The sequence below is a fragment of the Acanthaster planci genome, linkage group LG03 (genome assembly GCF_054643075.1).
Source record: "Acanthaster planci isolate LZ-2023a linkage group LG03, COTS_SCS, whole genome shotgun sequence".
Lineage (NCBI taxonomy): Eukaryota > Metazoa > Echinodermata > Asteroidea > Valvatida > Acanthasteridae > Acanthaster > Acanthaster planci.
Window position 1 is genome coordinate 21,624,521 of NC_141779.1, and position 15,900 is coordinate 21,640,420.

General features: G+C 40.8%; 1 protein-coding gene across 3 annotated transcripts in view; it reads right to left on the reverse strand.

Annotated features, from left to right (window-relative positions):
* LOC110991040 (prolow-density lipoprotein receptor-related protein 1-like) overlaps window positions 1-10,477 on the reverse strand; it is a 124,935-nt gene extending 114,458 nt beyond the window's left edge. For 2 of the 3 annotated variants that reach the window (XM_087134961.1, XM_022256132.2), the window contains exon 1: window positions 10,256-10,476. In XM_087134961.1, coding sequence (XP_086991087.1) covers window positions 10,256-10,343 — 88 coding nt within the window. In that variant the 5' untranslated portion in view covers window positions 10,344-10,476. Of the gene's footprint in view, window positions 1-10,255 lie in introns of all 3 variants that reach the window. The other variant, XR_015424887.1, reaches the window with a different exon arrangement.
* Window positions 10,478-15,900: the final 5,423 nt, after the last annotated feature.

Below are 15,900 nucleotides of genomic sequence, written 5' to 3' on the forward strand. Positions count from 1 at the left end.
CATGCGATCGGCATGTCAATGTACATGTACTGGTACATCGGCATGTACATGTACGTGCATGTGCACGTATATGTACATACTGCTTACTGGTACAATACCCAGCTTTTGTCAGATTTGTACAAGTAAAAGTATGTACATGTACATAGCCACTACTGGTGGTAGTTGAAAACAGAGCCTAGACAACGAGTGTGCATGTACAATATGCATACCCATGGCTAACAAGGTTTTATTACACACGGGCACATTTCATTATATTACCCCTTATGTTCTCCCCTCCCCATAACCAAAAGCCTCTACAACCAAACAGTATGCCAAGTGGAACTTGAAGACTGCTGAATCCAGCAGCATCCCACGACTGGAAATACGATCTTGGTGTTCCCTGCCAAAGATCAATACCAACCAGCCTGAATTTCATTTACCCAGCCAACAGATGGTTGTTCTTTGTACCAGGGTGGCTCTTGACATCATTCTGTTGAGGTCGGCATGGTTAATACAATGGCACTATCAACATTTTTAATACTGGTGTATGTGTTATTACATACACGTATGTACATGTACAATGTATGCAAGTGTTTCCTAGATACTTTAAATTTCTGCTTCCATGCCATCTACCGGTACAAATGAATTCATTACACTGATGTTTTTCGGAACTTGTTTAATTTAAAGGCCCAGCGCACTTTGGGAAAATCACTAAATATGCAGGTAGAAAGCAACGAACATCGCTCAAACAGACAAATCCAATAATCCATCCCAGACACCAGTAGCCATTTCACTGGAACATTCCCCAATGCAGAAAGCATTGAGTTGTGTACAGCGTGACTGTCACGGAACAGTGGGTCCATACGAAATGCTCTCCTTCACGTGACCAGTGATGGCATTACCATAGTAACTTGATTAGTCCATACTGGTTATGTTATGGCTTGTTTTTAGTTTGTTTTTTTTTAATATATTACATTGAGTTGTGCAGGATTAGGTCTTGAAAGCCTGGGACTTGAATAGGTATGGGGGTGCACTAACCTTGCATACCTAGTGTGGACTTGTGAACAAAAGATGTCCACACGATGCAGGAAAGGAAGACGTTCTGTGGACTTACACATGTCCACAGGACGTTTCCCCTTCTCTGAAAAAGAAAATTAGAGGTATTTTGGGGTAGGGGTCATAAAAGGAAGAGAAAAAGTCAAGGAAACCTTGTACAAAAAGCCAGCTGAAAATTTTGTTCCCAGTTCAAGAGTATTTTCACTGAGTTTTCTTAACTGCACAAAAAGAAAGGAATGTCCACACTAGGTATGTAAGGTAAGAGTGTGGGTGTGCGAGTCAACTTTGCCATCTCTGTGTGGACCTGAGAACAAAAAAGGTCCAGAAAATGCAGGTTGTGTGGACCTTGTATGGACTATCAGCCGAGTGTTCTTTCTGGGATTACGGTTATCAGTAGAAACGGGGAAAGTCAAGAAAACCGACAAAAATCTAGCTTAAAAGAGAGTTCACAGTGCAGGAAAAATGAGTACATGTACATGTATTTTCAGCCAGCTTTGTTAGCTACACAAAAGCAAAGGAAGGTTGACACTAGGTAGGCAATGTGAACCTGTGTGGATGTCATTTGCGTCGTTAGAGGAAAGTTGGAATGGCACTGTGGGAGCAAAGAGCAAAAATTGGTCTCCATAATGTTTCAGTTCCCCTTAACTTCTGTATTTCAACATGTCTGTACTAATCCCCCATGACTACTTGGTAGGTAACAAGAACATGATTGGGTATGTTAAGGGGACAATTTCTTTTGTTAGGCAAGTCGAAACTGTGTTGTGGGGCCAAAAATACAACTCCAAAACCTTTTCGGTCCCCCTAGGCAAGTAAACGTATGGGGGCGTGTAGACATGTGTGCATATCCAATCTGTCTCACTCTTTGAGACGTTACTTTAAATTTTCACACCAAAACCCTTTTGCAATGCATCACGCACATTTCTATAGCACCAAGGGGGGAACTTCACACCACCAAAAAATCTTTGGTGACGGCCTGGGGAGATGGCTTGGAATTTGGCTCCTTGGTTTCGTCCTCTCCAGTTCCATCTGATGCATAATTCACATACATGCCGAGTGCGGTCTTGAGATACGAACCCACAAGTTCCGGACAAAAAAAAAATCAACCCAGCGCACGCACTACCCAATCCATTTGCCCGTGCATGATCTGATTCTTAAACAGTTCACAGCACGATGCTGGATAATTCTGCCTTGGATGGAAACATGGGATTGCCACAGCTCATCAGGGATTATAACTCTGGATGGTTTTTACAGATCATCTTGCTCCCAGAGAATGAGGGAATCAGGACCAAACTGCTAGGCTGGCCGATTAGCCATCTATGATTCTGAGGCGATGTTCTATCAAGCCCTCCATGTGCACAGACTGAGCTACCCACCTCCACACAAGTTACATGTACATGTAATTCAGCCACAAAAATTTGGCAAATTATACATACATGTACACGTACATTTGCTCTGTTGGCCTTCTGCCAACTTGTTCAAACCTCCCCTGACTTGAATAGCCTTTGAAATGCCCAGCAAACCCATCTATCAACACACAATCCAATAATACATACTACATGTATATCACAACTGCCTTTTTTTTAAACTCTACTACGTGGAAACCATTTCAATGAATGAATGAATATCAGAGGTCTCAATAGGTTTGGATTTTTGCGCTCAAACATGCATTTACTTCGCGCGACAGGTTAAATATGGTTTTGTATAAATGTAATGCAGGAGAGTGTCAAGTGGCGGCTGGAGTTTGGGAAGGGATCGTTTCATGAGCCTGCTGACAAGTGTGGAAAATTGACAGCAAACATCCACGAGATGACAAATTGGGCAAAGTATTCCTCATCCATGAAAGTTCAGTCAGTGTCAGCCTGAACCAACAGAAGAGGCAGCGGGACAAAACATGAAGCATTCAAGCAATTAGCTTGTACAGTGTAAATTTAGAACTACCGGTGCATGTACATGTTCTATATGTACATGTACATGTATGTTATAGGCCAACACACTTCACCCAAGTGCACCCTTCTGCAGAAAAAGTTGGGCATTTCTTCTCAACACTGAGAAATGGAAAAAAAAAACAGTGTTTAAAGCTACAATCCAACTCGAAAACTCATCATTTTCAGCATTAATTGTTACATATACATGTAGTTTCAATTTTTGTGTTTATTTTTATAACCTGTGTATTTTTTATTGCATAGCGCTGTTTCTGTGACATGGCAAGAATATTATCACTAACATTCTTATAAATGTTTTTGGAAAGGTGATGAGAAAAAGGGGTAAATTCTGTACATAGATGAACACGTACACTGCACAGCATAAATGTAAGTACACTGAGCTAATAAAGGCTTGATACTAGCAGGCATAGACTCCTACTAGACATGAAGTACCTTACTGCCACAGGGCAGAACATTCAGCCTGATGTAATTTCTGCACCACAAAAATTTATTGCTCATATCATGTGCTAAATTTAGACTATCCCCACAAACTTGAAATTTCCAGCCACCCCTTTCTCAATCCACTGCACTCCAACTGACAAAAAAAAGTTTAATAATCAAATAAAAAATATGTCGCAACCCGACCTCCATAACCAGGTAGCTGTGACCATCATAACACCCACAAAAGCAAACAAGCATGATATGTTCATACCGTTTACACTAATGTACATGGACTGGTACTATTTTCAAAATGACAGTCTCAGCGACTGCCTGACCAAAGAGTTGGTACCAAGACATCAAAGGAAAGCTTACTACTTGTAGCTTATGATGAAAACCATTGATGGTGATCATTAAGAACGTATAAAGTTCGTCCATTTTCCCTTTTTCATGGTTTACCGTATCTTTTTTCGTGGAGGTCCTACATGTATAAAGTACCACAGTGTGACGTCATTTTGAACCAGGAAGTGTACTGCAAACAAATGGAGAAAACGCGCATGTTGGTTCACACGCTGGTTCTTGCGCTGATGCGTTTTACACACAGCACCGAGCGCCGACGTATTCACTTCGGTACACTATATGAAGACAATTTGATGGCACCGCCCACCTCCGTATAACATGAACATGTATCAGCGCACACATGTGAGCCAGGTCTCCAGTCAAATTACGCAATGAGCCTTAAATTACGCTGAGGCCGCGCCCAAAATTCATCTGTAGAAAGAGCCAGCCATAATGTACACATCTATGGGAATGGGTTGCCGCCACAAAGTGGCTACCATGGGGCCACTGTTTACATTCATTATTTCCGGTCACAGTCAATTCATCTGAACAATGCCTGCCTTGGCAAGTTCACTTCTGGATAGTAACAGGTAACATATACGGGTACCCTTATGGCCAAGGAGAGTCAACAGACCTGTGATTTACACATGTTCCCCTCACACTCTAGGGCCATGGGCACACACCCACAAAGTTCATTCACAGGACTTCCTACAAGACTTTTCAATTCCAAATAATACCCTTTGGTGCAAAAAAAAATGGGCTTGGTAAGTATTCCCGGGTTTTTTTAAAACTACCACAAAGTGGCTTTTCCGGTCTGCTGGTTTGTTTGAAGTGGACTGCCTGAAGTAATGATCGATGAAAAAGAAAAACTCGAGGGAAATTGTGCCGGAAAACAAAAGGATTTATATTCAGTAAAATAATTCTGACATGTAATCATTGAAGTGTTCACAATTAACAATTGAGAACAAGGTACATGTATGCCGTTTGAGGAAATTTTCTTCCTTTTTTTCCCTACCTAACCAGAAGGCAGGTTCACACCTCAGCCAAACAGTGCAGCAAATTTGAAGTCATGAAATACTTGCAGCACACTTCGCTGGAGTTTGAAACGTATTCAACTTTTGTAAATTCACAGCATGATTATTTGATCTGACATCACTAATTTTCTTTTGAGTAAGACTGAGATCAACCACAAGTGCTTTTAATCAATAATGTTTAAAACCTCGAACAATTTTTTTCTACCATAAGTTCCCTTGCTGACCTCTTTCAACATCAAAACAACATTACTGCTGCCTGTTCTCCCTAAATATAGAACCTGAAAAACAACTCTTTTTTTGGCTACAGAGACATTAAAGCAACACTACCAGTACATGTATACTGTCTGCGCATCAGTCCACTACTAGTATTCAGTAGTGAAAATGATTTCTTGGTGGTTGTGATAGTTGTAAGCTTAGTTGTTAACACTTTGTGCATTAATTTTTCGCCTTTTAGGGCTGGCCGTAGTTTACCAGCCACTGATACACAAAAAGACAGATGTGACACAGAAAGATGAAAGTCCACTGAATGCTGACATTCTGCACTTTGAAAATAAAGATTCAGATTAAGAGAACTCTACAATGAATTGCATTAAACATGATTTTTTTTTTCATAAACAACGCTTTCACTGGGATACATTTTGCTCTTAAACCCCCAGGGAAACTTGAGCCATTCAAAGCAACATCATCTTCCACCAGGAACCGAGTCCAACTGTTGAAGAGTAATTTAAACAATACATACAGCAAGCTATTGACATCCAGATAACTAGCAATCTCAAAACCTATACTTAAAGTGTGCACAGCCTAAATTTTTTTTTTTTGATAGCACTAGAGGAAGTTTTTAATACGCATCGGCAGAAGGCTCAAAGGTTTCAGACACTGTTCAGGATGTCAATAACTAAACCAAATAACTTCCTGGTAAGTTATGTGAGCCTCTCCAGCCTCTCGGAATCCATCATAATTGGCCACAAGCCTTCAGCAAATATTCCGGCAGGGCTGTGGGCTAAGGATGATGATGTCCATACATGTACATGTATACATGTACAATGTCCATGGACATACTGGTACATGCACATGCATACTGTGTCCGTGGACGTACATGTGTATTCTTCAACACCTGGAGCAGTTTTACAGCCTAGCATAGGCCCAGCTCAAACAATTATTTTTGGAGTTAAGGAAGCATGTCAATGAGAAACACTTGCCAGGTCCTAGGTTTCGAATGAACTCTGATCTTTAGGACCGAAGGACTGAGGGAGATATATGCACTGTATACATTATACGTAAACCTTTAATTGCCAAATCCCCACAAAGGTTTTTAAAGTACTGGTACTGCGGCAATACTTCAGTGTTCAGCAGCACAGCCTTATCTCAGGATAATGTATCTTGTGTCACCTACCGATAAAGTGACATTTTGAAAAAAATTACAGATATGAAGCATATCTATTTTCAGAAATTGAGGTCAAAGGTCTTTCACTTTTTCTTTTTACGCATTTTCTCTGTGCTTCACGCTACCTTTTGGTTTTGTGAAATCAAATCAACTCATGAACTTTACACCACCTGACTTTATAGGTGCTACACTTTTTCCGATTCAAGTGTTTAAAATTAAATGGTTATGCAAATGAGTGAAAGTTTGTTTACCCAAAATAGTGAAACACACAATTTCAGTTCAGGAGGTTTCTCACACACGTCATTCATCATTCTAAATAATTTTTCCAGACTGTGATGGTCAAATGCAAAGCCTGATGAATTGCCACGGAATGACCCTCCCCCCCAAAAATCCTAAATTTTGTTAATGTTGTTTTGTAATTTTTGTAATGTAATTTTGTTTAATCCTGTTAAACCTAGGATTGAGTTTCTCAAACGGGTTCCTGGAATGCCCATATGTTGTCACTTCTTCTGTCTCTTATCATGCCCATCCTGTCAGATAGTCATGGTTGTGTTGTCGCTGGTCACAGTTGAATGATTCCATCGATATCTGTGAGAAAGTCAGACCTCATTTGAGCAACAGTGCAATGAAAGGAGGTCAACCAATACGAATGGGTAAACAAATGTACATGTACCTAGATGCACGTGAAGAACATAATACATTGCATCATCCACATGTAACTCTCCAAGCTCATCGGGATTGTTTAAAACTTTTTAAAAAAATGTGTCTGATGCACAGTTGACTATATGCACGTATATTTCTGATGCATAGTGAACTCACAAGATGACATGTTCTTTATGTTGCAGAAATATTATTATTTTAACATAATGAGACAGTGTACATGAACATAAAGGTGATCAATGATTAATGGGGAATCTGCCTGTGCCATTTTCTCTGCTTTTTATTATAGCCTTGGGGGAAAGCACTCAGTTGATAGGCTTGTCCTCGCTAGCTTTTCTTTTTTCACTAAAAAAAAAAAAAATTCAGAAAATACGGCAACAAAGAGGCCCAAGCTACAGAAAGGTTTTCAAGAATGGTATGGGGCCATGAAATACAACTCACAAATTCCGACCCACGGCGTTCTGTCACAACGTTCCGGTTGACGTGAAAACTTGGATAATGAACCGAGCGGAACCCTTACATGTATGCACACAAGGTCATGCTTTTGCCCAGTCAAGCATCAAACTAAAAGGAATACACAACCTTTATGAACTCTTTGATCAAAACTTATTAAGCAGTTGTCCCACTTTCCCCAGATTAATTAAGGGGCACTGCTACGTAATGTACATGTACATACTGGTATGTACATGTACATGTATGTATATTTGCAGTAACGCCTACAACATGCACATGTGTCTGTATAGTACCATGATCATGCAACTGGAAGTGTATAGAAATCTGTCTCTTGAACAGATAAGAACAGATGTGTCACTACACATTTCAACGGACATGCTGAAGTATTTTGTGCACTGTTTACTAATATGGATAAAAAATTAAACTGCACTGAACAGCAGCTTCCGGTGCATTGAGCCACCTTGGCTCCAACATACTGGTACCACAGATTCCAGCTTCACTTACTGTACAGACTGTCTATGCAGCAACAGACTTAATTAAAAACTCCACAATCTTCCACTGTGCTGGAAATCCTTTAAAACCTCTTGCTAGATGTGGAATGATGGAAGTGAGATTAAACTGTGGAAGTGATACAATTACTTTAAAATTGTGTAGTTTGGGACTAAATTATGCGTAACTAAATGTATGGCATCAGTCCCAACTACAGCTGCGGCCATCCAAACAACAATGCTCTAGTTGAGCCAGCTCAACTACAGCACAGAGTGCCAGTGCGTGCCACAGCATGTGCCAAAGTCAATTTTCATTTATTGACAACTTGTGCTGGCAGAAACAAGTTTTATATGTGGCGGACGAAATGCCAGGTTGGCATTTTTTTGGTGAATTTTGTTGGGTGTGAGCTGCATAAATTTGGACAAGGTCGAGGAACTTTCTATAGAGATTCGCCGATTATAGATGGGGCAGCCCAGCAGCAGTTCCATAGTTGAGACAGACATGTCAGGCATAACAAGTGGGTGGAGAGAGAGCCATACATTGTATGGACATCACTTATTTTCCCCTGCAGTGGTTATCAACGATCAAAAAGTGAAAGCATGTCCTACAAGGTCAAATTTAGCAAGGACAATATGAAGTATTTACATGTAAATGTACATAGAAAATAAATGTTCAGACCAGTCTCATAAGTGAACACGGGATGTCAAGCGATGTCCGTGTATGGCACTCTTTCCTACATGTAGCAAGCTTACAGTGTACATGTACATTTTCCACCCAGAGGCATGTAAGGGTGAAATATGTGTGCATTTGTTCACCCATGTCTGTGCCTATTACACTAGGCAAAAAAAAGAAGTATGATGAAACCCTTGAACTAACAGGATCCCGCCATTTGGCAATCTTTGGCAAAATGCCAGAAATCCCCCCCCCAGCACTTTTGCAAAGCTGTTATCAATGGCAGACTGATATAAATATACACGCAGGCACATTACACAGAAAACTTACAAAGGAAATACCATCGCCACGGCATACTCTAGTATTCTGTGTGATCAGAGCACATGGAGCATGTAACAGGGGAGTAAGAGGGAGATAAGGCACGAGGTGGGGACAGCAGTCCTCTGTGGACTACAGGAGTTTGGGGGTTCCATCCAATTTACAATTTCAGATTTTACTGTTCACCTTTCAAAACAAAATTCCACAGTTTAAAATTGCAAGATAAAGGTGATTATTTGAAGGAAACAGGATGGAGAGAATTCAATATGAACAGATGCCGCTTGACACCCTGTGCAAAAACCCTATGAGATTGGTCTGACAAATTCTGTGAATGCATAACATGTACTTCAATATTTTCATTGTAAAATTTGATTTTTTAGGATAAAATACATGTATATTTTAGTGCTTTCAGATGGCTAACTGGTCTCTGCAAGGAAATATGTGGCATCCAAATATGGAATTTTTTTTTAATTTTGCACTCTGACGGAGAGAAAACTTTCAGAGAACGTAAACCTTAAAATTCAACTACATTGTACATACATGTACAACAGGCTGAACAGACGTCAATTATCTAACATACATGTAACTGAGACCTTAAAGAACTACTTGGTTAGCAACGGTTAAATTATGCATATTAGGAAGCAATATAAAGGAGAAAAACAAAGATCGCTTGCAAGTTAAGGCACACACAAGGGAAGCATGGTTCATGAAAGGTGTCTTTTATTTCAAGAACAAGAATGTGCTACTTTTCTACATGCAATTAATTTGTAATGATGTTTACCTGTAGTTTCTACCCGTATGTATTATTCCTGTAATTAGTGTCTACATGCATGGGGTCTCCAGTTGACAAGCAATGCTTCTTGGGGGTCTCCATCCATCACCTTCAGTTAACATGTACCATCTTTATCTCCAAATATTAGGATATGGACAAATAAAATGAAGGGGGAAAAACATTGCATCCTGACTCCACCTTTCTCATCATGTATTATCTCAATAAAAATCAGTAATTACAGAAATGCTGGAAAGACACGAATTCTGGACTGAGAAACATTTACTGATGTTGTTGGCAAATACTTGGAAAATTCTCTTCACTCCCCATAGACTTTGTACACAACTGCTGAAGTGGAGTCAGGATGCAACATTAGAAAGTGATAAAATGTCCAAAAAAAGTGAAATTTAGGTGGGAAAATTCCCAAACATCTACTTAGAAAGCAGGTTTTTTCAGGCACGTCTCAGAGTCATAGGTTTGTGCACAGAGACATGATCAAGTGTTGTCCGTACATGGAACTCATTGCATTTTTGTGGTATCGTCCGTCTACTCTTTTTTTTCACACACTTAATGTGTCCCGAATCACTATCTCGCCAACGAGGCAGGCGTAGACAAACGTAGAGTAGGCATCCAAGTGCAAACTTCTTGACCGGGAAAAACACGACTGATGCCCTACCGTTGAAGCCTAAATGTACCATGTACACACTAGACCTAGGCCTACATCAAAAACAAAATTTCTTACCTTCGGCTTCGACTCCAAAAGGCCTCCTCAAAACAGTCAAAATTCCAACCAACAGCAGCCACATCATGGCAGAACTTCGAGATGACATCGCTCGAAGCTCCACGTCTACACCGCGTTTACATCCAAAAAAATCCGTGGATTGTAGCAGCACGTGGGAATTACCTCCACAACTCGAACAACATCACGTCGTGATCCCGTATGTTGAAAACTGACTGTACCGTGGGAAGGCGCAGTCGCACATGGCCGTATTGTACGCAACGTCTGGGTGAATAGTATTTGAAGTTAGTTTAAGACATCACTCACCCCCGTGCCGTGCATGCGAGTGCAGCAATGTTACGAAATTATTTTACAATTTAAGAGAAAGCACTTTAACTTAATTTGCAAGTGCTTTCTTGGCTTTGCGTCTATATTTGCTGTGGAGTATGTGGTTTTTGACACAGGCAGTGATGCCGAGTTGCCAACCAACTCCATTTCAACATAAAGCGACTGACGCGCGTCGATAAGCTCTGCTCTCTGATGGTGAAGAAATTCATTTGGTTTAAAAGATTTACTCCAAAATTAACTCCAAACTTCAAAAAAGCGAATGCCCAGACGCCAGATAGATAATACGCATGATTTTTCCACCCCCCAAATCAATACCCCCCTCTTATCCCCCGTCTCCATTTCATTTTTATTCATTTTAGAGAAGACAACTATGCATTCAGTTTTGCTTAATTATTTTCATTCAAAAGAATCACTGACATAACATAAAACCAAAGGGAATCACAGAGACTTTGCTGGGAAGCCATATCCCCGACTCCCTAAAAGTAAAATGGCTCCCTCGATCTCCACAGTATATGTATTCATTCAAACACCACATAATGCTGCAAAAGTTGGGCGACGGTTTCACGTGGTTCGGAGCAATCCCTGTACTGAGCATCACAATAGCTTTTCAAGTTATGCAAACCGCTCTATTCTAGTGTATTTTTCGTAACACTTGACAAGAGCCGTGCACCATTCATGATTTTTCTTGGTAGCAGAGGCCCTGTTAATTCAAGGTACAAAGGAAGCCCGCGAAATAAAGTTGTCACAATGGTCAAAGCCAAACGAGGCTTCCAGCAAAGAACTACCGGTATGCTTGGGGTGGTGGTGGTTTCCTCAACCCCCCCTCCCCGGCATTTCGGCTTACGGCGTACTAGAATAGCTTCGTGTTCAGAAATGTGAACCAATAATACCGACAACCTTAAAAACCACTGCGTTAATGTACCAATTTGGTGATGCATCCCTTCAAGTGCATTATCATGATTGCCGAGTTTTGAGTCACGATGTGAATTTTAAGTTAAGAGGGCTTATTTAATAATTGAAGTTATATTTCAAACATTACGGTGATGCTGATAAGAATATTTTATAGTGGAGATGGTAACGAGGTTTTTTTTAATGAGGATAAAAGTGAGCTGAATCATTTTTCACTTGTATCCTGAAATGCTAAAATAATCCTCCTTCACTTGACATGATGCGCTGTTTATTTGCTCGGGGACAAAGAAAACGGTTCTACTTTGTAACTTACTTCAGGAGGGCGCTATTCCTTTCATGTGGTCTTCCCTAGGCCCTCGTGCGCCCCCTGCGCGGGCGCTGGGCGACGAGCGGATGGGTTCTAGGAATGGGTCATGGGTCTAGAAATCATCTAGTACAGTACTAATGCGAAGAATGTTTTTATCAGCCACTGAAAAGAAAACTGGTTACCTGAAATTACAGCTCCACGAATAAAAGTACAGTGTGGCGTTGCTGTATGAGGTGTTTATTGGTGAAGCTAATCTTTTGTAAGTAAGGCTCTTGTAATTACGAATAGGTTTACAGGAGATGATTCTCTTATGGGGTAACTTTTTTTGTTTTATGTTCTTTTGCTTTCTCTGAAGAGTTCATTCGCAGTTTAATGTACATACCTCCTTTATTCCATTTCAGATTGAATCTGTAATGTAGAGTGGAAACGTAATTTTTCTGAACTGATTGAATTGTCTTCCTGTTTTTATATCGTTTGATAATGGTTCCTATGTTTTAAAGCGACGGTTTGCCTCGATAGCTATTAATTAGCATCGTTAATCAAATGTAAAGTATTTCTACTTTTGTTCATGCTAGATCTGTGAATGGACTTCCTCTCGTATTTTCCCCTTTGTTCTCGAGATTTATTCAACACTGACCATCATACCGAAAAATAAGACTTAGGCCTAGGGAGTTTCTCATAGCGGGAAAAGGAAGGGTCGTTTATTGTTGTTGGTTTAATTATCAAAATTCTTGCGATACTTTAATGGTCAAAAGTTACTTCGTTCGTTTTATTGTTGAGTTTATTTCTCTGAGATCAAGCTATGCATTTTTGCAAATTTAGTCTTTCTGTTTGCAATGATTATCTTGTTTGTGTTAATGTGATTTTCATGTAGTTGAAGTCACGCTATCCATTTATTCAGGGCTTAGCTACGCTGATTCTTGAAGGAACAGACGGGTTTCCAAACCATTTTGCTCTCGTTTCCGCTTGCGGAAAGAACAGTTTTTGAACTGTGTACATAAGCCATTCCACATACGGTGTAGGACGAGCTCATGCTCACAGATTTCACAGACGATGCCACGCGTTTTCTCATTATCATCACGAACTATGGAGACGTCGTTTTTCCTTAAATGACATCACGCTTTGGCTCGTGAATAACGACATTTTCATTAGAAAAATGCAGAATGTTGAATTTTCTCCTTTTAGTGCTACAATAGAGGTGTAAAAACATTCTAACATCTGATTAACATCGCTCGTCATGTATTGAAGTCATAAAATTCCGTGGTTCCTTTAACTTGATTCCAACCCATCATCATGCAGTTGGGGCATGTCTTGTCTTTTTATTAACCCAATACTAGAGGTATTATATACTCAATACCAACTCCATGACTGAAACATGTGAATGCGCTATATAGTGTTCATGTTGTAGACAGGTATACTTTTGTGGTTAATGTAGGAGTTTTGTGTTGTTTATGAACATTTTCCTGATTGTATGGTGTTCAGCGTGGCCGTTCGTGTACTTTGGCCAACGTTAGCCGACGGACTGGTGGTTTGGAAAGAAAAGCGGGCACATTTTAAGTCTAGGCTGATGGATCCCGTGTACCAATTTGAAGAATCATGGACTCAGATCTTACAACTGATTTTTTTTTCGGATCCGTTCTCAAGGTAAGACATTCAACGCAGCTAGGTTAGCCCGTGCAAGTTTTGAGCCTTCTAGTTGAACGAATTGCGAGCTTTGTCGTCAATTTACGGGTCTGTGTGTGCCCATTCCAAATTGTAACATATTTTCTAATTTAATTTGCTTTGTTCTCCTCGCAAGAGGATTTATGCTTGTATTGTATAAAAGAAATAATGTATGTTTCACATTCGTGCAATGATGACAATAATTTCTCGAGGTACCTTGCATGGGCTTAAATCCCGGGGTATAGTGGATATAATCGTCCCATTTGGACGGCGGGGGATGGGCCAGGATCATACCCCCTTCCCAGTCCTTGTTCCATAAAAGTAACATTGCCTATAGGCCTACTATCGTCCTCATGCAATCACTTAAAAGTTAAGAAATTAGCAAGACCGACGTCCACATGTAACGTCAGTGCCTCTTCGTAGGATTTTAATGGAAAGTGTTTATTTCGGCGTGACAGAAGTGGTATTTCACGAGATATTTTACATTTGCACACAAAATGGAAACCTGCTCATAAGTGCTCAATATCCGCCTTGAGCAGAAGCACCTGTTGTGGTCGGGAGTATTCGCGTATAGCGAGGTTGTCATAACGCGTGCGTTTCGTAGTTGTTTGCGCAGTGCAGTTCCTACCAAAGGAGCCCCTGTTGCTAGGAAAATGCTCCCTTTCTTGACTCCACTCGGGGCAGATCCGAATCACTGACTCCACAATAACAGTTACCGGTAGTTCCCCAGGTAACTGAAAGATTCGCAGCCGAGACAAGGAAGCACTCTGCCATGCCAGTCAGTCCTTGCCTCTCATTGAAGTCAGTCCTAACAAGGCCACTGATTGGCCAGGATGCGCCGGTTCACCCTTCATCTTTGAAAAAAGCGCTCAAGATTCTAAGTATCGGTTTATCGGCACCCAGGCTTTTGCACGGTTTGTCGACTCCGTCTAAACAGTCCCGTGGGAAACCAATGTGCAAATGGGCCGTAATAGTATGGCTCCCAGCACATTTTAAAACCACTTCATGCCGGGGCATTTTTCAATGTTGATGATGCTGGGCCGGCATGACTATAATTTTTTCCGTTTTCAAAATCTTTCAAAAATTCATCATTTCATTTAACGGTCGTTTACAGCAGCACGAAGTAATCTTTAGGCACTACTCTAAGTTGACAGGTGACCTTCATTGACGCCCGAGCATTTCAGCCAGGCCTTCAGCCTTGTTAACAGAGCCCAGATTGTGCGGTGATGTATAACTGTCTTTTGTTGACGAACCATCATATGCAGCAAGGTATGAGACGGAGAGAACCCCCCTGCTTTGTGTTGGTCATTGTCTCGCAGGAATCTGGGGAATTCCTTTCAGACATCGGGGGGGGGGTGTTACGTAACAATAGTCTGGAATGTGTATAGGGATTGGACATGTTAGGGGGGTAACCCTCGGTCTCATTTCTTGCTGGGTATACGTCTCATACCTTGCTGCATATGTAGCCTGGTGCTGACATACGTTTTGGGTCTTTACTGTAATAGTTATTAGGATACAACTCCAGACTGGTTCCTTAAAGATTACATGATACAGACTACATATATACGAGGCAGGTTCCAGAGGGATGTTTTTATGCTACTAGAAAAAGCTGTGACGTCATCTGGTCGCGCATCATTTCTACTTCCCTGACGCGAGGTAATGACGCGCTCCAATTTGCTCATGAATATTTATCATGTGTAGTATGGCCCTGTAACTCAATTATTCCTTATGAACGTGTACAGGTGCCAAGGAGCAATGCTGCTACTGGGTGGGGTCACGGTCACTTTCCATGTCGTTGTGGCAAGCATGTTGGTACGAAGACCGCCGGCATCTTATACCAAGGCCGTATTCCAATACTCAACTTCCCCTCCGTCTCTGGCTTCGTCCCCGAAACCAATCCCCGATTGTGGGCCTGAAGAGTTTAAATCAAATTGTATTACGGTAGGTTTTTGCTCTCTTGCATCTTATTTGATGCTTTGTGGCACTATTAGACTAATTAGTACCCTTACAGCTTCAAAGCCAGGTAGCAAAAAAAAAAAGAAAAAAAGTGAAGCCTGAGACGGAGCCGAAGTTGGGTATTGGATGCTGTAGAAGGCACTGTCGAGTCAATTGAATCTGCAAGTACTACTGTATACATATACCTGGGGGTATTTGAACGCTTTAGTTATTTATTTATTTTTAGGTTTTTACTTTTTTGGCTGTATAGGTCTACAATAAAAGTAGGTGGGGTTTTGAACCGGCATATTCCCCCTACTTAACCTAATAGTATATAAATAAACATGGCTATCAGTCATACCCTCCTACATACCACTTCTTATGAAAACCTCAGTCTATCTATCACTGTTGTTTCACTGTCGCTGCCACCATACGTAATAAACTGTATTCCTTCCCCCAACAGTCGTTAAATTATCGGACCCTTTTTTTTTAAAAGGCAATCTAGAAG